The sequence below is a fragment of the Mesoplodon densirostris genome, chromosome 15 (genome assembly GCF_025265405.1).
Source record: "Mesoplodon densirostris isolate mMesDen1 chromosome 15, mMesDen1 primary haplotype, whole genome shotgun sequence".
Taxonomy (NCBI): domain Eukaryota; kingdom Metazoa; phylum Chordata; class Mammalia; order Artiodactyla; family Ziphiidae; genus Mesoplodon; species Mesoplodon densirostris.
The window spans coordinates 24,247,178-24,272,974 of record NC_082675.1 but is presented as its reverse complement, the minus strand read 5'-3'; the positions used below and the strand labels follow the sequence as shown (position 1 = coordinate 24,272,974).

Genomic DNA, 25,797 nt, shown 5'->3' with positions numbered 1-25,797 from the left:
GCACCCTGTTATAAGCTAGCATTTATCAAGCACTTAGGACATTCCAGGCCCTGTGTTAAATGCTCTGCATCTGTTATCTATCATACTTAAATGGCCAATCTACAGGGTAGATGTTATCACCCCCATTTAACAGATGATGGAACTGAGGTTTTGAATGGTTGTGTCACTAGCCTGAAGACAAACAGCTGGTAAGTGGGGGAGCTGGGTTTCAAATCCAGTAAGAGCCGGGGTTGGGGCACTTTTTCTGTAAAGGGCCAGACAGCAAACATTTTAGGCTTTGCAGGCCTACACGAATACAGACTCTGTCACTGCAGCATGAAAGTGGCCATATATAAAATGTAAACAAACGGATGTGGCTCTGTTCCAATAAAACTTTATTTATGGACACTGAAATTTGAATTTCATGTTACTTTCACGTGCCACAAAATATTCTTTTGCTTTCCCCCCTCAACCACTTAAAAATGTAAAAATCACAGGCCATACAAAAACAGGTGGTGGGCTAGTCTGCTGACCACTGCTCCACAGGCAGCACACTCAACCACACCGTTTCCGGCCTCTAATCATGAAGACCAGCCCTTGGCATTATTGCAGAACTCAGCCACGTCTATCTCCTGCCACACAGACCGCACTCTCCAGCCCCAGAGGCAGCCAGCAGGCAGTGAGCGCTGGATGAGTGCTCACCCTCACTCACCCTGTCCCAAGCCCTACATGCAGCAATTACAAGCATAAGTGAATTTTAACCCACACCAGCTGGCAGTCCTGTGATCTCCCCCTTTTTACAGAGGAAGGAACAGAGGTACAGAGAGTTTAAATCCCTTGCCTGAGGTCACCCAGTTGTACACGTGAGAGGTGAAGCCAGGATTTGAACCCAGGCTGTCGAACCTGAGCTCTACCATTGCTATGCTGGAGCCCAGCCTGGGCCCGAAGCCAGACTGTCTGGGTTTGAATACGACAAGGCACTGCACATAAGCCCTTGGCACAGAGTCTGGAACACATTAAGGGTTGATAAATGTTAGCTGCTAATATCATTAAGACTATTGTTACTACCACTATGGGCTAGCTATGTGGCCTTCAGCAAGTCGCTGCCTCTGTCTCGGCCTTGGTGAGGTCTCTAAATAGCTGCCAGCTTCAATGTTTTTCAGCCCTATGAGGTTGCAGAGGGCTCCTTGTTTTCCTTGGGCCTCAAGTTGAGTTTAAACCTCTTGAGCTGGCCCTGAGGGGATCAGGATCCTTGCCTGGGGGCCACACAAGAGCCACAGAGGAGGTGGGGCAGAGTGGAAGGGTGGGGGGAACAACACACAGTATACCGAAAGGCCGGCCCAGCTGAGAGCTGGGAGCTCTCTTTCTTCCAGCGACAGAGCCAACTATTTCTCACCAAAAATCTATTATGTTCCCCTGTAATTCGATCAGGCAAGAAGGGGGCCCCAAATTAAGTCTGGAACTAGCAAATTATCTTCTAATTGCACCCTCTGATTTCCATCTGATGAACAGAATGCAGATGGAAGAAAATGCAAGCCACAAAGAGACGGGGCCAGGGAGCCCATGAGCATAACTCCTCTTGACATTTCACACAGCTCTGCTGTTCCAGTGGCGGCGGGTGCAGTGAGTCGGTGTCTAGGAATGCGAGCAGGAGGCTGCAGGCGCTCTCCATCCCCCCTACTCCCCTCACAAAGGACTCAGTGGGTGGGTGGGTGTGTGGGTAACTAGTGTAAGGACCTCTCAGTGCCATAAAACTGCCTCCCCCTGGAAGAGGTGCGGCCGCCTCCCCCAGTGCTGACCTGAAGTGGAGGCCCCTCCAAGGTGGAGTCCACTTGACCCCCATAAATCCAGACCGCAGGAGGAACCGTGAAGGATGTGAAATCACCAGATGTGAGAAGCCGCTGGCCGATCAGACCCAAGCGTGTGGCTCCTCAGGGCCAACTTCAAAGGGCTCCAAACCCCCCAGAACTGGGAAGCGGGAGGTCACAATGGAGGCTGTACTTCCAACCCCTGCCCCTGGATACTGGTTCTGGGTGGAAAGCTGCTCTTCTAGGTACCAGAGCAGCTGGCACAGGATTCAGAGGCTGCAGCTGCCAGAGGCAACTGCAGGGATCCTTGGACTGGCAGTGACGGACGGGATAAGATGGCAGGGGAGGTACTAATCTCCTGCACATTTCACAAGTTGGAAACCTGGCGGAGAGCCCAGCAAACCGACTCCTCGGAACCAGCTGAGACACTGGGCTTCAAGGCGGCTGCGAGGCTGGCAAGGACAGCCTTCAGGGCCAGCGGCCCCAAGTGAGTGCTCGGGGGAGCAGTGGTGAATGAATGAATCACCCCAACCTCTTCTCAGAAGGCAGTTCTGGTCGGATAACCTGAAGCCCAAGGAACTGTGTCCGTGTGGGGCCCTCTATTGGCCGGGAGGACTCCATCCAGGGACGGGAGCTCGGGGACCTTGGAAGGGGAGTGGCGTCCTCCCCATCTGCTGTTTTTCTTGCCTCTGCTCCCCCTCAATTCCAGCTCACTTTCCATACTACAGCAGCAGTCAGATGAGGGTCCCAGCAAGTCTACTGCTAGAAATTTTGCCCAGAGAAATATTCCTACAAACGTGCCAAGACCTGTGTCCAGCATGGTTTCATGCTGAAAGATGAGGAACAATCCATGTGCCCATTAGCAGGGATGGGCTACATGCAATCTCACTTCCATGTGACAGAATACTACGCAGATGTTAAAAATAATGAGGTAGTGGCCTCCCTGGCGGTGCAGTGGTTAAGAATCCGCCTGCCAATGCAGGGAATACGGGTTCAAGCCCTGGTCCGGGAAGATCCCACATGCTGTGGAGCAACTAAGCCCATGCGCCACAACTACTGAGCCTGTGCTCTAGAGCCCATGAGCCACAACTACTGAAGCCCGCGCCTAGAGCCTGTGCTCCGCAACAACAGAAGTCACTGCAATAAGAAGCCCGCACACTGCAAAAAGAGTAGCCCCCGCTCACCACAACTAGAGAAAGCCCGTATTCAGCAACTAAGACCCAATGCAGCCAAAAAATAAATTAATTAACATTTAAAAAATAATAATAATAATGAGGTAGACCCTAGGGTTCTGAAACAGAAACTGTCCTGGGTAAGGGGTTACGTGAAAAATCCAGGTATTAGAGAGAGTGTGCAGTATGATCCCACCGTTTCCAAAGTCTATGCGTGTAATCCTTAGAGACCACCTGGCAGACTCTACCATGTGGCTGTTGGTTTCTCTTCAGGGTAGTGAGACAAGCAGCATGGAGGAAATAGCATGCATTTTCTACCTTTTGATACTGCTTACATTTTTTCTTACACTTAAGTGCTGCTTTTTAAAATGATAAATGGACAAAAACAAACAGAAGTCCTGGGACCTCCCTGGTGGTCCAGTGATTAAGAATCCACCTTCTGGGCTTCTCTGGTGCAGTGGTTAAGAATCTGCCTGCCAATGCAAGGGACACGGGTTCGAGCCCCAGCCCAGGAAGATTCCACATGCCGCGGAGCAACTAAGCCCATGCACCACAACTACTGAGCCTGAGCTCTAGAGCCCACTTGCCATAACTACGAAGACTGCGTGCCTAGAGCCCGTGCTCCGCAACGAGAAGCCACAACAATAAGAAGCCCGTGCATCGCAACAAAGAGTAGCCCCTGCTCACCGCAACTAGAGAAAGCCCGCGCACAGCAACGAAGAGAAAAAAAAAAAAGCAAACAAAAAGAATCCACTTTCCAATGCAGGGGATACGGGTTCAATCCCTGGTCAGGGAACTAAGATCTCACATGCTGCAGGGCAACTAAGCCTGTGCACCGCAACTACTGAGCCCGTGAACTCTGGAGCCCATGCACCACACGTAGAGAAGCCCGTGAACCACAACTAGAGAAGTCAGCTCACCGCAATGAAGAGAAACCCACGTGCCACAACAAAGACCCAGTGCAGCCAAAAAAAAAAAAGTCCCATGGTTTAGAATAAACACCTTCTCACGTGTTTTTCCTAGTGCTCCTGTCCAGAGGCAAAGCCTGCTTGGGTGCCCTGCACTCGGGACCCCCAGGGCTGTCTCTCCGGCTTCCCTCCTGGGGTCACCACTCTGGCCACCTCCTGCCCCATTCTACTTCCTGACCCGGCCACGTAGGCTCTCCCTGGGCAGTCCCAAGCCTTTGTTCTCTTAGCTCCTGCAGCCTCCTCCATCTCCAGCTGGTATCTGTCTCCTCCTTTTTTTTTTTTTTTTTTAAATTAATTAATTTATTTTTGGCTGCATTGGGTCTTCGTTGCTGCACGCAGGCTTTCTCTAGTTGTGGTGAGTGGGGGCTACTCTTCGTTGCGGTGTGCAGGCTTCTCATTGCAGTAGCTTCTCTTCTTGCAGAGCATGGGCTCAGCAGTTGTGGCTCGCGGGCTCTAGAGCACAGGCTCAGTAGTTGTGGCACATAGGCTTAGTTGCTCTGCGGCATGTGGGATCGTCCCGGACCAGGGCTCAAACTCATGTCCCTGTATTGGCAGGCGATTCTTAACCACTGCGCCACCAGGGAAGCCTCTGTCTCCTCCTTTTTCCAGGCCCACCTCCAAAAGAGCACTCAGTGTCCTCTGGAAAGGGTTTCCTTGACGCATCCCCAACACATCACACACAAGAGGGGCTCGGAGCCCGTACCTGTCTACCTCCAGATCGAATACACTAGGCCCACACCAGGCCCACACCTGATATTTGCAGATGCCTAGTAAATGATTCAGGACCCCCATTACGAGCAACTTCTAGAGTGGTGATAGCTAAGGTTTACAATGCGTTTTCAATTTACAAAGGGCTTTTATGCTCATCACCCACATTAGTCCCTGCAACAACCTCGAAAGGAATATGTACAGCACAGACAGAGCAAGGGAAGCCAAGGGATGTTAGGTAATCCATCCAAGGTTACTGCGGGGAAGTGCAGAACTGAGATTAAAAGCTGGGTTTGCTGACCTCCAATCCCATGCCCCTTCCTCAACAGGAACCCTCATGAGGCATTCAGGAATCCAGCCTCTCCAACACCTACCCAGGGCCCCGAAGTGCTGGGTATGCTGAACTCCTCCATCTGATTTCTCTAGATTTTCTGCCCACATTCTTATTGTCAGGATATCATGAAAGCAATTGCCTTGTGGAAATCAAGAGGGTCTCGTGACCAACAACCCAGTGAAAACATGAAGTCAGGTCTAACAAGTCATGACTGATCCACCACTGCTGAATCCTCGTGATCAGCCCCATTCCTAAATGCTCACTGTCTACCTATTCCATCATCTGCAAAATTCCACAGAATTCCACCAGAATTTGTCCACGAAGTCCTATTCAGAATTCTGTGAAGGAGTCAAGTCAGAAGAATTCTAAGTTCACTTTTTCCAGGATCTCCTTTTTTCCTCCTTTTTGAAAACTGGGCCAGTTAGTGACCTCCATTCTTTTTTTTTTTTTTTTTTTTTTTTTTTGCTGTACGCGGGCCTCTCACTGCTGTGGCCTCTCCCGTTGCGGAGCACAGGCTCCGGACACACAGGCTCCGCGGCCATGGCTCGCGGGCCCAGCCGCTCCGCGGCATGTGGGATCTTCCGGGATCGGGGCACGAACCCGTGTCCCCTGCATCGGCAGGCGGACTCTCAACCACTGCGCCACCAGGGAAGCCCCTCCATTCTTATTTCACTATTAGATCCCCAACGCCTGGTACACGGCAGGTATGGAACAAACTATACTTGGGGTATTACCCCATCTCCACAGTTTCTCAAAAGTAACTAACTGTTGCTGTGCCAATAAGGTCTCCCCGCTTTTTCTTCCTTCAAAATATTAGGAAATAATTTTTCCAGTCTGAAAATCTAAACACATTTCATGTGCCTGGGTACCCTCATACATCTTGGGATTTCTACACTCCCTTCCGAGTTTCAAGGGACTGGACTATATCTCTAAGGTTCTCTCCAGATTTCCAGGATACCTGATTAAGCTGGATGCCAAGGACTGTCTTTTGCCCCGTGTTTGTTAACACGACACCACGTTCCAGAAGTCGTGGACACTTGGCTCCCTTTCTGTAAAACGTTGACCGAGTTCTATGAGCCCCACACTGGGGTGGGCTTGTTCTCATACACTTTCATTTAATTCTCATAACCCTGTGAGGTTGGGATGTCATCTCCTTGTTATGTATGAAGAACTGAAGTCCAAAGAGAAGGTAATTCAAGGTTACAGGTCTAGGAATTGGCAGAGCTGGGATTTAACCCAAGACTTTGGATTCCAGGTCCAAGACACTAAAGTTGCCTCAAATAACTATTGTATACTTGCTATTTGATTTACAGTGGTGTTTTTAAGTTTGGTCGAAAGAACTGCGGCATCGGACACCCCTGGGCAGCTTGTTGAAAGTGATGATTCCTGGACCTACCCCAGGCTGATATAATACTAATTGCTGAGAGCGAGCCCAAGTATTGCATTTTATAGAAGCCCCGGTGTTTCTGATGCAGGCTGAAAGCTGAGACCACTGCTTTCCTCTTTCCTGTGCGCTCTTCCACTTGATTCCACTCTACCCTCACACAAACCCTGAGAAGCAGGCAGCACAAATCACTAGCATCCCCTTGTTACAAATGAGGAAATGACTGCAAGGCAGCTTGTTCATCTTCTTATTCTGGATGCAGCTTAAGTACAGAAATGTTTGGTGGTTGACATTCTGTACAGCCTTGGCTCGCTGGGGACTTCCACCCTCCTGGCGCTGTTCTTACTCACATGTAACACACAGTAGCTGCCTCTGTCTTTTCCTCACTGACACCGCAGTGTTGCTCAAGGTACAGTGGGAAAAGGTGACTCCAGAATATAGGGTCTTCTCATGAAAAGGCAGCCTTTGGAACTGAAACAAGTTAACAAAACAAAACGCAAGGGCTGACAAAAACAAAAACAGCCAGTGCTGCTGCAAGAGTCAGTGCTGCTGATGGGAGTGGAGTGGGGCACCCCCTGTTCTAACCAGGATCACCACCAGGCCGCCTCAGCAAGGCAGGACCAGAAGGTGACTGACACGTAGAAGAAAACCACCCTAATTCAAACCTGGCTTGAGGTACTGGGAGGTTTTCCCTGGTAATAGGGAGGAGTGTGGAGACAGAGAGCTTGTTAGCACCCTTCCAGCACTGCCCAAGCGAGGAGGGATTCTAGCCCTTGCGGGAAAACTACAAGGCAAATTAGCACAGTGGGCTGGTCAGTGCACAAGGCATGCCATCCCTCAAGGCTGCAGCATTGCTGGTTTTAGACTCCAGAATGACATTTATAGACAGAGGTCTTATTCTATGCCCCCATTTCAGAAGAAGAGCTCTTGCCTGGGAGGATACTGCAGAACAAAGATATGGGGATGATGTGCACTGGAAGGGCTTTATCCAAGTGTCAAAAGAGAAAGATGGTTGTTCGATAAAAACATGATTTGCCCAACAAGCACTGAGTGCCCGCTGCGTTCTTGGCACTCTGCCGAGCTCTGGGAAACAAAGATGAACTGGATGTGGCTCCGGACTCAGAGAATTTCATACTCCGAGTGTGATGTTAGACGTGTAAACAGATACTGACAGGGCCACGACTGAGGTTATACAAGGAGAGTAACAAAGAGAGAGAAAAAGGCTCCTCCGATTGGTGGGGAGGAGTGTGGGTGTATTTGGGGAGGCTCCTCCACAGAGGACTGGCTGCATCGGCTGAGTCTAACAGGCTGATCGCCAGGCAGACAAGAGGCATTCCACCTGAAGGAACAACATGTGCAAAAGCACTGAGGCGGAACAGGGGAAGGTCCATCCGCCGCAGCCCAGGGTGCATGTGAAGAGCGAGCAGAGAGGAGGCTGGGATGGGGGAAGAGGGCACGGCAGACCACCAAGAGCCAGGTCACCCACAGGTGGTGAGGAGTTATCAGAGGTATTTAAGCAAGCAGAGGCTCCCAATGAAGAAAACACAAGGTCTGAAACACCAAAGAGAGCGCTGGTCCTTAGCTGCCAGTTCCTCTCCCTGAACAGACATTTGTCTCAAGTCCACAGCTGGCTGTGTGTACGTCCACTGAAGCCTGCTGGCCAACCAGTGTTCACTAACAGCAGACCACGGCTTCATCCTCAGGCCACGTCTCCACCGAGGTGGTCCTTTTAACACTTGAGATTTGCCTGCATGAGGTGTAAAAGAACAGGGTCGCAACGCCTTGTAGATAATTATCCACTGTTGCTCTGTAACACTAATATTAGAAAACTGAATGTTTAACATTCAGTGTCAAATGCTGTGTTTACACATTCTTCCCCTGACTGCACGGGGAAAGAGTGCTTTCCATACCTTGACAAATCTCTGGGAAATGTCTGGCAGAGAAGACCTGAAAATCTAACCTGGCTGACAACAAACTTGCTGTGTGATCTAAGGCAAGCCATTAAACATCTCTGGGCTTCCATTTCTTCCTCTGTAGGAGGAGGAGGGAGTTAGAGGTGAGCAAAGAGGAAGGAGTTAGGTGAGCAAGGAGTTAGGTGAGCAAAACGTTCTACACCAGTAGGTCAATGCTGAAGGGCTGTGGTCAGAGAAATGCTGACTGGCTGAACACCCAGAGACCTCTCCAAGGCTAGGGTCACCTTGGTGAATCCAGGACCCTAACTCAGGCCTCATTTTTGACCTTTTAGGTCCCGAAACAGACTTCATAGTATCCAGAGAGGTGCAGACATTCTAGGATGTTTCTATCCTAACCATTTATTAACCTCTGTCCATTTATGAATTGGCACTTGAAATCAGAACATCACATACCCTGTACAGGTGCTGCTCCCTGATCCTTCCTGTCATCAAGAATCCCAGGAAGCTGAGTTAGGCATCAGAAGGCTGCACTGTGAGCATGGACTTAAAATACAGGGAAATGAGGAGCCATGGAGAGAAATTTCGTTCTGGCAGCCATGAGCTAGCCAAACCAGCCCCGCCTACAACAAAGAACGCCCTTCTGGTGACTAAACCCAGATTCAGTATCTCTATGTGGACATACTTCTAGTTTTGCATACTTCTAGTTTTGCCTGACTTTTCACTTACTGTTTCACTGTTGGCCACTCATTATTCTACTGGTTTTTAAACTAATTTTTAATTGAAAAAAAATCATTACTTCTTTAGATATGTAACAATCACCAATTCATGTACTACTCAGCCCTGGCAGACACTGGGCTCCCTGGGAGCTACTAACAAATGGCTAACAGTCATGGGCACTCACTCTGCAAGCCCTGGTCCCACCAGGGCCACGCATGGCTTCACTCACTCACCCTTCACAATAACATGACGAGGTAGGCACTCGGCTACTTTCTCCATTTCATAGATGAGGAAACAAAGCACAGAAAGGGTAAGTAACTTGCCCAAGGTGCACAGCTAATAAATGGCAGGACCAGGATTCTAACCCAAGCAAGCTGGTTCTAGAGTCTTTCTTAACTACCACAGAATACTGCTCTTGTTACACACAGATCCAACTAGTTTAACTCCCAGAGGACAAAGTTCATTTCCAAGTTCTTGGGGAATCGCCAAACCACCCACTGCCTCCCTGCCATAAATCACACACAAGTAACAGATACTTTTTTCCCCCCACTTTATACTCAATGGGCATCTTTAGCTAATGCCATCCTTCAAAGATTTCTAAAAATTTGAAAAACAAATAAATTTAAAAACTTGCGATTAGAATTGGGATTTGTCAGACTTCAGGACAGTTCATAACTAGTTTGGGCCATAGTTGAACATTTCTCTTTCTCCAGGGCTTGCTCCTGTCTGGACTGTACCTACAGAGTACAGCTCAAGACCTGCTGCTGGACAGGAGGACTCCTGGGTCAGCCTCTTTGGCTCCTTTGGGGGCAGAAGACAAATCTTTCACTTTTCACTCGACACTTGTAGGCAATTGTCCCAAATAACCCAATGTCTGGAACCAATTTCTCCCTGCCATTTACAGTAACTGCAGCCACGGTGGCTGCTAAAGGGAAGGATGTGGGGAAGGGGAAGGGCAGGGACAGGCCTCACTTTCATCACATCTCTTGGCCACCGCAGGCAATTCATTCAACAAATATGCCTCCCATGCCAACATGTGCTCAGTGGTGACACATAAGGGGCAAAAAACCCTGTGGTCCCTGACCAAGTTATGCTAGCATATTAGAGACCTCAGGATGTCACTAAGGAGATGAGCAAATGAATAAATGTGAGATTAAGCCCACAAAAAAAGCTTCAAGGGAAGGTCTATGAAAGCATAAAACAGGGGCCACAACCTATTCTGTAACCATTTCCCTGAGACATCAGTTCATCATTCAGGTAAAGACCTGAAGGATGAGCAGGTGTTAACTAGGCGAAAGGAGGGTGAGAGAGCATTCCAGGCAGAGGCAGCAGGATCAAAGGCCTTGTCAAAAGGAAGAAGGGCGAGTTTTGGACCTGTGAAGAGCAGCAAGGCTGAAGTAGAGGAAACAGGAGGCTATGGGGTGAGGTCAGACCATGGGGAACTCTACAGGCCACAGAAAGGACTTTGGCCTTTATCCAAGAATGCTGGAGAGTCGTTGAAGTGTATGAGGACAGAGAGATGACAGAGTGTGCTGTGGTCAGATTTTTTTTTTTTTTTTTTTTTTTGCGGTACGCGGGCCTCTCACTGTTGTGGCCTCTCCCGTTGTGGAGCACAGGCTCTGGACACGCAGGCTCAGTGGCCATGGCTCATGGGCCCAGACACTCCGCGGCATGTGGAATCTTCCCAGACCCGGACACAAAACCGTGTCCCCTGCATCGGCAGGCGGACTCTCAACCACTGCGCCACCAGGGAAGCCCAGATTTTTTTTCTTTTTAAAGATCACTCACTCTGGCGGCTCTGTGGAGAATGTATTGGGGGTCCAGAGTGACCATGGACAGTTAGAAGGCTACTGTGGTCATCAGGTGAGGGATGATGGTAACCTGGAACATGGTGGTAATAGGAGAAATGGAAAGACATGGACGCATTCGAAGTATAATCTGGAGATAAAACTGACAGGCTTGGATATAAGGATGAGAAAGAAGAGGTATCGTGAAGGACACCTGGGTTCTGGCTTGGGCAGTGGGTGGATGGTGACGCCATTCAACGGGACAGGTTACAATGGAAAAGGAGCCAGTTCTGGGGGGAAGACTGAAGGCCCAGCTGGGTCTGAGATGCCTGCAAGACCTCCGAATGGACATGTGAAGTTGACAACAGGATAGCTAGTCTAGAACTCAGTGGAGAGGTCTGGATTGCACACCGATTCCATCAGTATGTGGAGTACATGGTCATCGGCGTGTGGAGGACAGGAGCCGTGGGGGTGGGTAAGACTGCCCAGGGAGGGAACAGTGAGTGAGCCCACCTGGAGGAACGGCAATGTTTCAGAGCTGGATAGAGGGGAGTAAGCAAACTGGAATGACCAGAGAAGTGGGAGGAAACGAGGGGGGCATGGAATGTCAGGGAAGCCAAGGGAAGGGAACGTTTCAAGAGTGACCGAGACACTAATAATAAACGCTAACATATATTAAGTCTTAATTACGGCCAGGCACTCTGCTGAGGGCTTTGAATACATGTTCAAATTTAGTCTGCACAACAACCTTTTGAGGTGGGAACCATTTCACTCTTTTATAGATGAGGAAACTGTGGCAAAGAAAGCTTAAGGCGGTGACTCATGAGGAGCTGGGATGGAAACTCAAGCAGCCTGACTGCAAACTCTGATTCACCTGACTACCTCCAGGGCAGCTCGGGAGGCCATAGAAGATGAGGACTGAAGAGTGGCCAGTGGATGGACCGCTGAGTCTATCCTCTGGGACACCCCCAAGGGAATGTTCCAAGGGAGAGACAGAACGGAAGCCAGACTACAGCCCATTATTAGGAACGCTCCAAGTTTTGACCTGTTTTTCAGCTGTCTGAGGGAGCCAACTGGGAGATATGACCAGTAGGTCCAATCTGTGTCCCCGACAGCAGCTAACTGGGTGCTTTAAAACAGTAGATGATGCTCAAAATGAAATGAGAACGGCTCAGGAGCACAGTGTTGCTACATGCTGCTGCTGACCCTTTACATCACCCCATCCTAATGTTTTCAGAGTGCTCTCTGATCTGTTACCTCTGTGATCCTCACAACGACTTCATGAGGTGGGTTACTTTCACCACATCTTACAGATAGGAAACTGAGGCTCATCACAGCTAAGGAACTTACCCACAGTTACACAGCTGGCCTGGCTCAGCTAAGGCTCAAATCCAGGTCTTCTGACTCCAGGTCTACTGTTCTTTCGTGGGAGTTACAGTGGAAAGAAGACCCTTCTTTGGAGCCAGAGAGACCTACTTCGAGTGTCAGCTCTGTGTGACCCTGGGCAAGTTACTCTACCTTTCTGGGCCTTCCTGTATAAAATGGGGGTTGTAGGGTTACCATGAGGGTTGGATCAGATAATCTAAGTGAAATTCCCAATACAATGCTTAGTAAATTATCAGTCGTCCATCCCTGGCCTCACCCCCACCCCCTCCATCTCTGCCCTGGACAGCCAATGTGGGGCTTCTACGGGGTCTTAGTTTTCTTTTTCCAAAGAACAGAGCAGGATTAAGGCACATTGAAGGTCACAAGCTGCTGCTACATATTAGAAGTCCCACTCTGTTCATGCTGGAGTCCCTTGTGGGGGCAGAAGGCGGCCCAGGTGTTTGTCCTTCCCCTTCTCTGAGGGGCAGGCCCCAGGCCCCAGGCCCCTGTCCAGAAGCCAGCCTTAATGACCTGCTGGCTGGCTGTTTCCTTAGAGATAAACTAGACAAACTAGAATCAAAGGCTTTTGGGTCAATAAACGGGACAGCAACACCAACAGTACAACAGCAGAGGGCAGGGTTGCTCCACTGACTCCCACGCCAGGAGCCAGAGACCCAGGAGAAATTTAACAGCACTTTTATTGACACTAGAGAGTTCATGAAGCCTTTGAACCAATGTCCTTCAGTGCTATCTGATACCACCAGTGTGTGGAGGGTGATTTCTTTTCACCCTGAAGGTACAGAAGAGGAAACCGAGCCTCAGGGAGGGTAAATGACTGCCCTAGTCAGGAATGAAAAGACTCTGGTAAGCAAGGAGTCAGGACGCCTGGGTTCAAATCCCAACTATGCCAGTTACTAGCTCTGTGACTGTAGCAAGTAACCTCCATCTCCCTATATTTGTAAAATAAGTAAGACCAGTACCACCATTATTAGGTTGTTGTAGGAATTAAATGAGATAATGTACATGACATATGCTTAGGAGAGTGTCTGGTGCAGAGTAAGCACTCAATAAATGGTACCTGTTACTGTAATTATCATTTTACTGCGCTTGTTTGGATGGGGGTGTGGATGAGAAAATGAGCACAGCTTTCAGCACCGCAGAAAACACTGTCGTCAGCCAGCCCATTATACCACAGTCTCGGTCGCTGCGTGTGTGATTTCTTCACCGGCCTTTCCTGGAGTCACAAATTTAGAGGAAATGGTCTGTAGCTTGATGAAGTGACAACAGCTTTCTATCTGCATCATCCCTTTTCCAGAGCATCGCCATTAGGAGACACTTCTCCAAAGAGAAAGCTGTTCGCGATCCTGAGAAAGGAGGCCCTGAAAGTTCCCAGGAGCCTTAAGAATGGTGGAGTTTCCCCTGTGATAATGCTGTCAGGAATTGGGTCAAACAACAGAGTTCCAGGTAGGGGCCATGAAGACTAACAGAGGCAGTTTTTCCCTCCTCCCACAATCTCTCCTCCTTGGCCAAACACCTCTGACTAGGGGGAAAGGACAATCAAGGACAATCGTCAGAAAACTCATCAAGTTTCCCTGGTTTGCCAACATGCCAAGGGACCAGGTCACCATTCATAGCTTCTCATTTTAACCTCAACTACAAACAATGTGCAGTCCGGCTGCTTTCCTGGCCTCCCCCAGAGAGAGGGAGCCAGTTCCTGAGAGCTTCAGAGAGAATGGCCCCAGCTCTAGAACCAATGGCACTGATCAAGAAGGAAGGTCAGAGGTACGGAGTCCAAACAGGCCCGCTGCGAAGGCTGAGGAGAGGAAGCGGGAGGGCTGGTCAGCCAAGCATCCAGAGATCAGAGAGATCCTGGCTGGGCGCCCAACTGCACTAGCACAATTACGGACTTCCAGGAGGTACGTTAGCTGGCCTCCAAAGTACAGCCCCAGGTCCCAGCCTTAAGTGGCTTCCTATTGTCTGGGCACCTGAGAATCTGGCGGAAGGCTATCGGAGGCAAGAGGCAAGATTACGGATGTGGCTGCAGACAGGGGATGGGCTAGTGTAAGGAGAAGGCGAGGGGAGGAGTTTGAGCCAAACCCCAGCAACTTCTCCATTCAATATCCAGCCCCACCCTGTGACTAGGAAAACAAAGGTATGGGGGAAGGGGAGAAGAAAAGTCATTTCCTTTATTGTAACTGGAGCCCAGCTGGGTAAGAGCGAGGCTGGAATGGAGTCAGGAAGAATGAATTACTTTGGGTAGCACGGAAGGAGGGTCCTGCTTCTAGCAGGCCTGCACCCAGACACTCTGAATTCGTCAGAGAATCACAGATAAGCTGGGGTGGAAGAGACCTTAAAAGACTATTCAGGCTAATGCCTCAGGCTCCTCAGAACCCAGGTCGTTTCTGAGGCCAGACAAGTACAATACTTCCCAGCCCTGAAGATATTCCTCCAATTTGGGAAAAAGTCAAATTGGCTCCAAAGCAGCCAGGGCAAATCACCAGGCTCCATCTGAGGGCTCCATGCCATCCAGTTTTCATGGGAAAGCTCAGGAGTCAGGAGATGCATCCTTTCAGTAGAGCTGGATCAGAAAAACTCCATTCTTGAGGCAAAGCTGCAAATAAGAGACTGAACCGAGATGCCCTGCTTCCCCCACAGGCATGATCTTTGATTTAACTGTGCCAGCGTGGTTCAAAGTTAACCTTAATCCCCAAGGCTCCACATCAGATGACCAATGAGTGTGTTAAGAGAAATACACGTATGCGTGTAGGTGTATGTAGACACACATTCACAATATAACATAAAGTGACAACTGCTAATTATTAAAGGTTTTCTATGTGTCAGATGCTATGCTAGGGACTTTACATAGGTTATCACATTTAATCCTCCTGAACAACCTTGTGGGATGAGTACTATTCTCATCCCTATTTTACAGATGAGGTACCTGAAGTTCAGGGAAGTCACCTACGGTCAGTTAATAAACTGCAAAGGCAGGATTTGAAAGCAGTCTCTTCCATAGCCTGAACTCTTTCCCACCAGGATAACGTGCCTTACTTCTTTATGAGCATGTATTTGTGTGTCTGTCTCTTTTATACACACACACAGTGCACTCTAAGAAGCTAGCATCTTCAGTTCTAGGGCCAGCTCTTTTCATCCATGGCCTAACTTTTTGACTCTTTGGTTTCAGGCCTCGCATCTGTGATATGAAGGAGTTGTATCATATAGTAGGCGGTTCTTCTAGTTATAGGAGAATCCAGAAATCCCAAAGGTTAGCTTGTTCTACCCATTCCTGCTTATTTTGGTTAGAAAATATTCATACCAATGGGAAAACGGCAGGAACAAATACGACCATACGGGTTGGAGGCCAAGGAGAGCCTCAGTCTGGGAACTCTTTGGGTTCTGATGCTGCTCGTTTGCCTCAGTTGTGAAATGAAAAGACTGGCCAGAGCTCTGATACTCTGCTCCTATCTTACTAAAAGGCAAAGTAAAAGTAGAATCAAATTCCCTGAGGGTAACCAAGGAGGAGTAACCAAAGCAATCAGATCCACAGAGAAGACTGGAGAGCTCTGAGTTAGAGCTGAAAGGGCAGAAAAATGCTCCAACTCTTCCAGAGGCCAGAGCTCTCCAGGCCAACCCCCCACGTAATTCCCTGGGTGGAGACAAGTGCTTAAAGGTCAATTAAATTTCTTGATATCAGCACAGGGGATGCTTTCCAACATGAGCTGTGTGTGGGAGCTGGAGTTTACAGCACATGGTGCCCATCTACAGTCTGTCTCATTCTCAGATCTCAGCACAGCCCTGCCACTTCAGACCACGGGGGGCCACAAATGCCCACCCAGCCTCTGACAAGGAATGACTGCAGGCCAGGCGCTGTGTTATGCTCTAGAGAATACAAAGACAAGCTCCCACTCTCAAGGATTCCAACCATTCAGTGGGTGCCTACCATGAGCTGGACCCTTGGCATATATAACTTCATTCAATTTCAACAAGTCTGTGACAGAGATGATTAACACCTTTATTTTCCTGATGAGGAAACAGAGTCTCAGAGAAGAGGAACAAATCTGACATTAAAGTCTATGTTATTTTCAAGAAACCGAGCTGCCTCCAAACAATAATCTAAGAGCTATAATAAAGTTAATAACAAAAAGCAGGAAACTAGGGAGGCATCCCGTGGTGAAGAGGAGCTGGCTCTGCCAGCTGCACTACGAACACCCCTTGAGGCAACTGCGTAATCAGCAGTGCAGGCGTGGGAAAGTCGCTCTTTCTCGGCCTCGGTCTCCTCACCTATAAAGTGAGGGTGCTGGGACATCCCGGAAAGGTCTCCTCCCATCCCAAACCCCCCACCTCTAGCTGCACCTGGCCTATGTGTGGCTCTTCTACTTTCACCTGGTGTTTGCTCACGTGCTCTTCCTGGGCATATCCCTTTGCTCCCTGAGCTCCCCCAGAATGGAAACTCTCTAGTAGGAAGCTCGTTTTTTATTTTCCAGAAGATGAAATAGTGACTGGCCCGCAGTGCACTGGCAAAGACAGGGGTGTGGACCCACTTACCGGAAGCAGGAGCTGTGCCAGGCTTCGCTGACAGTCCTGTACAACCTCTGGTTCAGAGCGACATGGTCTCCACAGCCCCGACACCTCCAGGCATCTTCACCTGCACACAAAACCAAGGGGGGTTCAGAGGCCGAAGAAGCGGGGTGCAGGGATGGGATTCCTACCATGTAGAAGAAGACCAAGTTAACGGGACTCTCATACTGAAAGGGCTGGGCAATGCTCTGCTGGATGCACAGTTCCCTCCTCCACAAGATCCCTGGTGAGCGCTCATCCAGCTGTTCATCTCCCCACCACAGGGAATTCCTGGCCTCAAAAGTAGCCTCATTTTTTAAAATGAGACTTCTTAAAAAACGGTTCTGGTTGTTCCTTTTTCTACTGAAACAAAACCTGCCTTTTCCTTTCCTTCAGCCCTTGCTTATAGCTCTGAGTAGATGAAATGAACAAAGTCTTTCTTTTCAGGTCAGCCTTTCCTACAATGGTCCCCAGCCAGCACCCAGAAATTTCTCCTCTCTAGGTCACACGTGTTGCTGCCTTTCCCTACTCTTCAAAAGCCCTGGTTGTGCAGATTTTCCATCACCCCAATGGGTCCATCATTCATTCAACCAACATCATGGGTCCTCTTGTTGGACCCATGGGTCCAAGCTCTACATTGGAGGCTGTTGGATAAATTACCCCTGCTCCTCAAAGAGGAAATCCACTGGAAAAGAAACATTCTTCCATATTGTACTTTTTCACTGAGATGTTATTTCAGGGGTAGAAGCAAAGTGCTATCTTAGTTCAGAGAAAGAAATTACAAGGGTAGAAGGGAAAGAACAAACATTTAATCCCTCCTATATGCCAAGAACTGTGCTAGATGCTTTCACAGACCCAATCTCATTTAATTCTCAAAACAATGCTGTGAGACAGGTATTATTATATTCATTTAACGGATGAGGGAACTGAAGCTTGGGGCCGGGGGTGAAAGGCCAAGTGGCAGAGTTAGCATCCCAACTCAGGTCTGCCCCATTCTAAAGCCTGTGCTCTTTCTAGTTCCTGCTCATTCCACTCAGGGGAGCCAGGAAAGTCTTTGCAGAGAAAGCTGAGCCTTGAAAGATGGACAAGATTTACTACAGGCTGAAAAAGGATGGGGAAGAGCTGTGTAGGCTGAGAGATTAGCATGGGCAGTAGCACAGAGTCAGTCCACATCCCTCCAAAAGGGACAGAGCACAATACTCCTGGTGTGGCTCAGATGTTAACTTGTTGAAATAAAAGGGCAGCTGAGATCAAGTTGTGGTACCTGACTCAGCCCTAGAAAGCGGGACAAGGTTGTTACAAGACTCCCTTGTGCGCCCCGTGTGTGCGGCTTTGTTCTCTCTGGGTAACTCCAGACTGCCACAGGCACGGTGACAGTCACCGGACCGTTTTACAGGCACAGGGGCCATGAATAGACAATGCACAGCTTCGGGCACTTCAGGATTGCCTGGCGGCATTCTGGGGCAGCCAGGACACAGACAGCTGTCCTCATAGCCCAGAAGAGAGTTAAATGAGCTGGCAGAAGGCTTTAAAGCCCGACCCACCCGCTCCTCTCCCATACATGTATCACCTCCTGTATCTAAACTTCCTAGACTCTCAAGAGGGAGGGGCCTTTGTGGTTTTTGGGTGGTAGTGGTCGGACAGTGCACCATCAACCTCACAAACTCCAAGGCAGAAAAGTCTGAGACACTCATTCAAACTGGGTTATGGATGAGACAGTGAATTAGTGAGGTTTTCTTTTTTTTTTTTTTTCTTTTTGCGGTATGCGGGCCTCTCACTGTTGTGGCCTCTCCCGTTGCGGAGCACAGGCTCCGGATGCGCAGGCCCAGCGGCCATGGCTCATGGGCCCAGCCGCTCCGCGGCATATGGGATCCTCCCAGACCGGGGCACGAACCCGTATCCCCTGCATTGGCAGGCGGACTCTTAACCACTGCGCCACCAGGGAGGCCCTTTTTTATATTATTATTTTTACATCTTTATTGGAGTATAATTGTTTTACAATGTTGTGTTAGTTTCTGCTGTATAATAAAGTGAATCAGCTACACATATACATATATCCCCATATCCCCTCCCTCTTGCGCCTCCCTCCCACCCTCCCTATCCCACCCCTCTAGGTGGTCACAAAGCACCGAGCTGATCTCCCTGTGCTATGCAGCTACTTCCCACTAGCTATCTATTTTACATTTGGTAGTGTACATATGTGAATGTTACTCTCTCACTTCATCCCAGCTTACCCTCCCACACCCCGTGTCCTCAAGTCCATTCTCTATGTCTGCATCTTTATTCCTGTCCTGCCCCTAGGTTCATCAGAACCATTTTTTTAGATTCCATATATGTGTGTTAGCATGCAGTATTTGTTTCTCTTTCTGACTTACTTCACTATGTTTGACAGACTCTAGGTCCATCCACCTCACTACAAATAACTCAAATTCATTTCTTTTTATGGCTGAGTAATATTCCACTGTATATATGTGCCACACCTACTTTATCCATTCACCTGTTGATGGAGACTTAGGTTGCTTTCATGTCCTGGCTGTTGTAAATAGTACTGCAGTGAACACTATGGTACATGTCTCTTTTTGAATTATGGTTTTCTCAGGGTATATGCCCAGTAGTGGGATTGCTGGGTCATACGGTAGTTCTGTTTTTAGTTTTTTAAAGGAACCTCCATACTGTTTTCCATAGTGTCTGTATCAATTTACATTCCCACCAACAGTGCAAGAGGGTTCCCTTTAGTGAGAGGGTTTTTAATGAACACAGATATCCAAATGAATCTTCCAAATTCTGGAAGTACCAGAGTTTGGGAACTCTTACATGAAAGGGCTTTCAGGCTGCTACCAGCAAATCTCATTATTTTAAGCCACATCTTGTTTCTTGCTTTTACTTTTTAACCGGCAAGGAATAGTCTCTGACCTGACCACCCACTTACTCAGCAATTCAACAACTTGGCTCTGAGTGACCTCTGGTTGTTTCCAAAATTCAAAAAGAATCAGGACTTTCCACTGTGAAGATATTTGAGATAACTTGTTATGGCCACACCCTCCAGAGCCTGCCCTGCCCTCCAGTCTTTTTTTTTTTAATATAAATTTATTTATTTTATTTATTTATTTTTGGCTGCGTTGGGTCTTTGTTGATGCGCACAGGCTTTCGCTAGTTGCGGTGAGTGGGGGCTACTCTTTGTTGTGGTGCACGGGCTTCTCATTGGTGTGGCTTCTCTCCTTTTTTTTTTTTTTTTTGCAGTACGCGGGCCTCTCACTGTTGTGGCCTCTCCCAGGCCTAGCCGCTCCGTGGCATGTGGGATCTTCCCGGACCGGGGCACGAACCCGTGTCCCCTGCATCGTCAGGTGGACTCTCAACCACTGTGCCACCAGGGAAGCCCGGAGTAGCTTATCTTGTTGCGGAGCACAGGCTCTGGGCGCCCGTGTGCCAGCAGTTGTGGCACGTGGGCTCAGTAGTTGTGGCTTGTTGGCCCTAGAGCACAGGCTCAGTAGTTGTGGCACACAGGCTTAGTTGCTCCGCGGCATGTGGGATCTTCTCGGACCAGGGCTCGAACCCATGTCCCCTGCATTGGCAGGCGGATTCTTAACCACTGTGCCACCAGGTAAGTCCCCCTCTAGTCTTGAGGGACTCAACACCATTCAACACTTATGTAACTTATGTGCTCTGTGCTAGGCACTAGGGGCACAAAAATCAAGACCCTCTACTCCCTCCTCTCATAGCCACCTGGTTCCACCTTTGAAATGTCCCTCCAATCCTTCTCTGTCCTTCAGCACAGCCCGAGTTCAGTTGTTTGGCTTCTTTTCCTGGTGTGCTGCACAGTCTTAGCTGGCTCACCCAGACTCCTCAATGTCTACAGAACTCAACTGTTGACTCCACCCCATCCCACCTCTCAGAAGACAGTCTCCACCACCACTCCCTTCTCCACTGGCTCCTTCCAACTGTCATTTAAATAAATTCAAGTCTTTCCCATTAAAAAAAAAAAAACCCGGACCCCACTTTCTCCTCTAGCTACCACCCTTGCTTCCCCACATCACAGCCACACATATTAAAAAGTTGTCTAATAGGGAATTCCCTGGTGGTCCAGTGGTTAGGACTCCGCACTTTTCCTGCAAGGACGCGAGTTCAATCCCTGGTCGGGGAACTAAGACCCTGCAAGACACGCGGCGCAGTAAAAAAAAAAAAAAAAAAAAAAGTTGTCTAATAAAAAACAAACTTATGGTTACCAAAGGAGAAAAGGCAGGGAGGGATAAATTAGGAGTTTGGGATTAACAGATACACACTACTATATATAAAACAGATAAACAACAGGAGCTACTGTACAGCATGGGGAACTATATTCAATATCCTGTAATAAAACATAATGGAAAAGAATATGAAGAAGAATATACATATATGTATATATATATAACTGAATCACTTTGTTGTATACCAGAAACTGATACATTGTAAATCAACTATACTTCAATTAAAGAAAAAAAAGTTGTCTACACATCACTGCCTTCGCTTCCTCACTTCCTATTTACTGCCCAATCCACTGCAGCTTGACTTCCACCCCCACCATTTCTCTGAAACTGTCTCACCAAGGTCAACAGTGACCACTTATTGCTAAATTCAATGGACACGCTTCGGTCATTCTTTTAGCAAGTATTTATTGCATGCCAACTATGTGTCTAATACCATGCTCGGGAAAGAGCAGCAAACAAGAGAGATTAAACATAGAGCAGATATTAAACAATAACATAATTATTTTAATTATAATTGGGGCAAGTGGTAGGAAGAAGATATCCGGTTCATAACTAAGCAAATGGGGTTGGGTAGGGCAAACAAGAACATATTCCTTAAGGAGGTAATTTCCAAGCTGAGCTCTAAAGGATGAATAGAAATTAACCAGGCAAAAGGAGGAGGAAAGGGTAACACTGGAGACTGGGATGGTGGGGAGATCTGTGTAAAGGTCCTGAGGCAGGAATACAAACTCCTCACTCATCACTAAAGCTGGCTCTTGTTAGCTCCTAAGGACTAAGGAACTAAGACCAGTCCCTGGCCTACTACAGTCCCTCAAGAAACATTTATTGAAAGAAGGGATGGCCCTCCACAAGGTGGCCCCAAAGACCCTTTATCTTTCAACCTGCTGTACAAACGAATGCTCTAGTCACATCTTGATTTATTTTTTATTCCTGCCACACAAATTCACGGTCTTGTATCCTAACATTCACACCTATAGCTACTCTGTGTGTTTAGGATATTTATTTACCCACCTTTTCCTCCCTTAATCAGACTTCCATCCTTCCTTGATGGTCCCCCAAAGGCAGGAAGTGTTTGTTTCACTTGGTGTATTACCTGTTTTATATCATTTGTTTTATAACTACAGTTCATTATGTTTCTGTCTCCTTTATTCCCTTCCTCTCTGCACCATCGCCCCCAGCTCTAAGGGGCAAAGACTACATCTTGATCATCTTCAAATCTCCAGGGCCTAGCATGAAGTCTGGTGCAGAACTGACACTTCTTTGTGTGGCAAATCCAACTGAAAAACTGGACCCAACTGCCAGCTATAAAGGTAATTTCCAAAGATAAGCTCCAATGGTCAGCAGCGATGATTCACCTGGAATGTGTCCTGGCTCCCCCGTGACTACCTCCAGGTAAAGTCACATGTAGACGCACATGCCTCAGTCTGTCACATTGTACCCGAGCGAGGCTATTCACCCAGAGCCTTCAGCCTCCCAAACCCAGACTTTCTTCAAACTCTTGGCCTCTTCAGCTCCCTTACACAGCCCTAAAAGTCAATGATCCTAACTCTCTTACAACCTTCACTCTAGGAAATGTAAGAGAAACGTAATAATACAAAGTCTTGGAGATTTCTGTGAGGCCTAGTGGAAGACCAATCTAGGGTCCAGTCTGGCTGGGAAGGTCTTCCTCTGGGAAAATACCTCATTGTACCAGGCTGTTCACCTCTCCCTCGACTGTGTTTACCTCTCCTATTTGCAGACTTATCAACAGTGGCTACTGATTGTCAGAGTCTAGAAAGGGAGCTTGACTAAGTAAATGTCCCCAGCAGCTTCAAACAATACGGAGCCCTAGTCAGGTGTTTAATAATCAGAAAACCATGCCTTCATGGTTATTATTGGGATTTGTTGCTTTTAAGAAGTGCTAAGTGTGCGATGCAAACAAGGTGAGAATTGTAACAAATGGTTCATTACAAAGTTTCTCACCTTCAGGATCTTTTGAATGCTGGTATAAAATATATTCAGCTTCTATACCCTTCTCTCTCCCAACTTAATAATTGGTGACATGAGCCTCAAACAATCTGTGACTCTACTGGGGTAGGCACTAGGGTAGCAGGATGGTAAGGCTGGAAGAGCCTTTAAAAATCATCTACTCAAACCTAAGCCTTTCATTTTTCTGAAAGAAAAATGGGCTTGGAGAAGAATTGAGTTGTCTAACCATCAGAAAGCTGGTCCAGGAGGGGCTCAAACCCAAGTTCTGAGACTACCAGACCTGTTGCATTTTTATGACCCTAGGCGGCCTCAGACAAGTTGAGACTTGGAAGGGCTCAGTTATTCCATGGAAGGGCTCAGCCTGGTACCCCAGCTCAGGGCCAGTGAGTTTCCCACAAGACACTACATTCACCTTAATCTTGGTCTAAGAACTGGGTTTCTGCAAACTAGTCCTTTTCAGCTTCAAAGTGGTGAGAAATCCCCAAGCACTGAGAGCTCGTGAGACCATAAAGCCTGGCCTGAACCAACATGCACAGATCCTATCCTTTCACTTGAGAAAAAAAATCGTTGGTGCTTCTCATGTTCCACTAGACTATGAGAACCTGGAACAAAACCCAGCCAATTCAGTGCAGCACAAAACAAGTACAGTAACTGTTGTGCCCCCTGGGAGCTGGCAGGTCAGGTATATAAATCCAACTTGTTCCAGGATAAAGCAGGAAGCAGAGGGGCAGGGCAGCAACTGGTATGGAACAACCAAGAGAGAAGAGATCACATTTGAATGAAGTGACTGTCAACAAGATTAACAGTAATAATTAACATTCCTCTAGATATTCTCCCCTGTATCCCAAAGAGTTTTCCTCCTCACTAGCTCATCAAATATTACCAAAGGGAGTGTCTAAGGAAGAAAGATTAGATGATTTTTAAAGGCGCTCCTGGACTTCTCTGGAACTTAGATTCTTCCTTCATAAAAGGAGGGATCAAATTACTCCTAACTCTGAGAGTCTGTGACACTAAAACAGGGGCCTCTCATTTTTCAGGTCAAGGCACAGACATAGGCATCTCAGAGGTTTTATTCTTGCTGTTGTTCTCTTCTGCCGCTCCTTAGTTTATTAGGAAAAATTTGTAAGGGTCAAGCAGAAGAACCAGCGTTAGATCTGGGTTTGAAACCTGGCTCTGTGTCCTTGTGCAAATTATTTAACCTCTCTGAGCCTGACTCTTAATCTTTATTTTTTTTAAGAAAGTAAACAAATAACTTTCTCCCCCAGTTCCTATCAGTAATTTTTAATAATTGAAATATAGTTGACATACATTATGTTAGTTTCAGGTGTACTGCATAATGATTTGATGTTTACGTACATTATAAAATGATCACCACAAAAAGTCTAGTAACCACCTGTCCCCATACAAAGTTATTACAATATTACTGACCTTATTCCTTAAGCTGTATATTATATCCCTGTGGCTTATTTATAACTGGATGTTTGTACCTCTTAATCCCCTTTACCTATTTCACCCCCTTGTCTCTTAATCTTTAAAAAGAGGATATCACCTACCTTACAGCATTACCAAGAGGATTAAGATAAATAACATACTATTACCTGAAAATACCTCCCACAGTGCCTGGCACTTAGTTGGCAACTGAATTGTGAGTAGCTTTTCTTCTTTCTTTCATGTATATCTAGGGGACTGGCTGGGGAAAACGCTGAGCTATTAAATACATTAGCCTCTAAAATCTGATGGGAATGTTTTCAAAACAAATTCAGCAAATGTCTTCTACGTGTCCATGTGCAAGACAGAGACTAGGCCACGAACTTATGGGGCCCTCGGCGAGTGCTCATGGGTATGAGGGGCAAGGATACGTAAAAAAATAACACACGTCAGAGAGGGACAAACCAGGTACTGGGGGCAGGGCAAGCTTGGTAGAGTAATAAGACACTTGGTAGAGAAACAAACAAGACAGATGGTTCTTGCCACTTTCGGCTTTCGGGCACTCAGGTTCTCACTTCCAACCATAAGTTTACTTAGCTGTGAATGAGCAGGCATTTTCTAATCTAGGGGAAGGCCTACAAAGAATCTCTTTATCAGAGAACTGGTTAACCAATTCATAATTCTCAGATGGCAGTTCTAAACCCATTGTCAATGGCAGGAAAAAACTACTTTGAGTCCTTATTATATGCCAGGCAGTGTCCTAAGCACTAGGCAAGCATAAACTAATTGAATATAAAGATTCCATGAAATAAGGACTAGTATCAAAGGACTATTATTGTTCCCATTTTAATGAAAAGGAAACTGAACTGCTCAACTAACAAGTGTTAGAGCTGGGATTAGACCACAGGTCTGCTTACTCCAAAGTCTGTCTTCCACTACATTTTAGACTTTCTTTACTGGAAAAATAAATTACAAGTAGAGAGATCTGACAAAATAGAATCCCAGGATGGACGCTCAAGTTGTACTTTAATAGAACCAAGCAATGGTTTCGTGTTTTAGCTACTGTTGGATGTGAATTAATAGGTAAGAGTCTAATTCTTGCTACTGTATAAAGGAAGGTCAGGAGTGGGAAAGAATATAGACTTGTAAGAGACTGCTACAGCTCCACGCCCTCTCCCTGAAATGCCGAAATGATACCTGGGGGTGGGCTCCACCCCTCCCTAGTATGCCTGAGCCCAAGCCCCCAACCCCAGGTTGCACTGATCAGAGGCCAGTCCTGGGCTGGAAATCAGCATAGCCTCCAGAAGAGGCAGACAACCCACCAGGAATGTGGAAAGCCTAATACTGCCTCTTGAACATGATGGGTTTCTATTCAGCTTTAAAACCTTGTGGTCTTCTTGGACCCTACCTTGCTCCCTCCAACCCATATCCAGAGCCATTCAAGTCACACAACCCTGCCCATGAC

General features: G+C 47.6%; 1 protein-coding gene across 2 annotated transcripts in view; it reads right to left on the bottom strand.

The window, feature by feature from the left end:
- Window positions 1-25,797, bottom strand: part of LIMK2 (LIM domain kinase 2) — a 54,761-nt gene that overhangs the window by 25,563 nt on the left and 3,401 nt on the right. Inside the window, exon 2 of one of the 2 annotated variants that reach the window (XM_060119484.1) lies at window positions 16,681-16,780. In XM_060119484.1, coding sequence (XP_059975467.1) covers window positions 16,681-16,780 — 100 coding nt within the window. Of the gene's footprint in view, window positions 1-16,680; window positions 16,781-25,797 lie in introns of those variants that run through there. The other variant, XM_060119486.1, reaches the window with a different exon arrangement.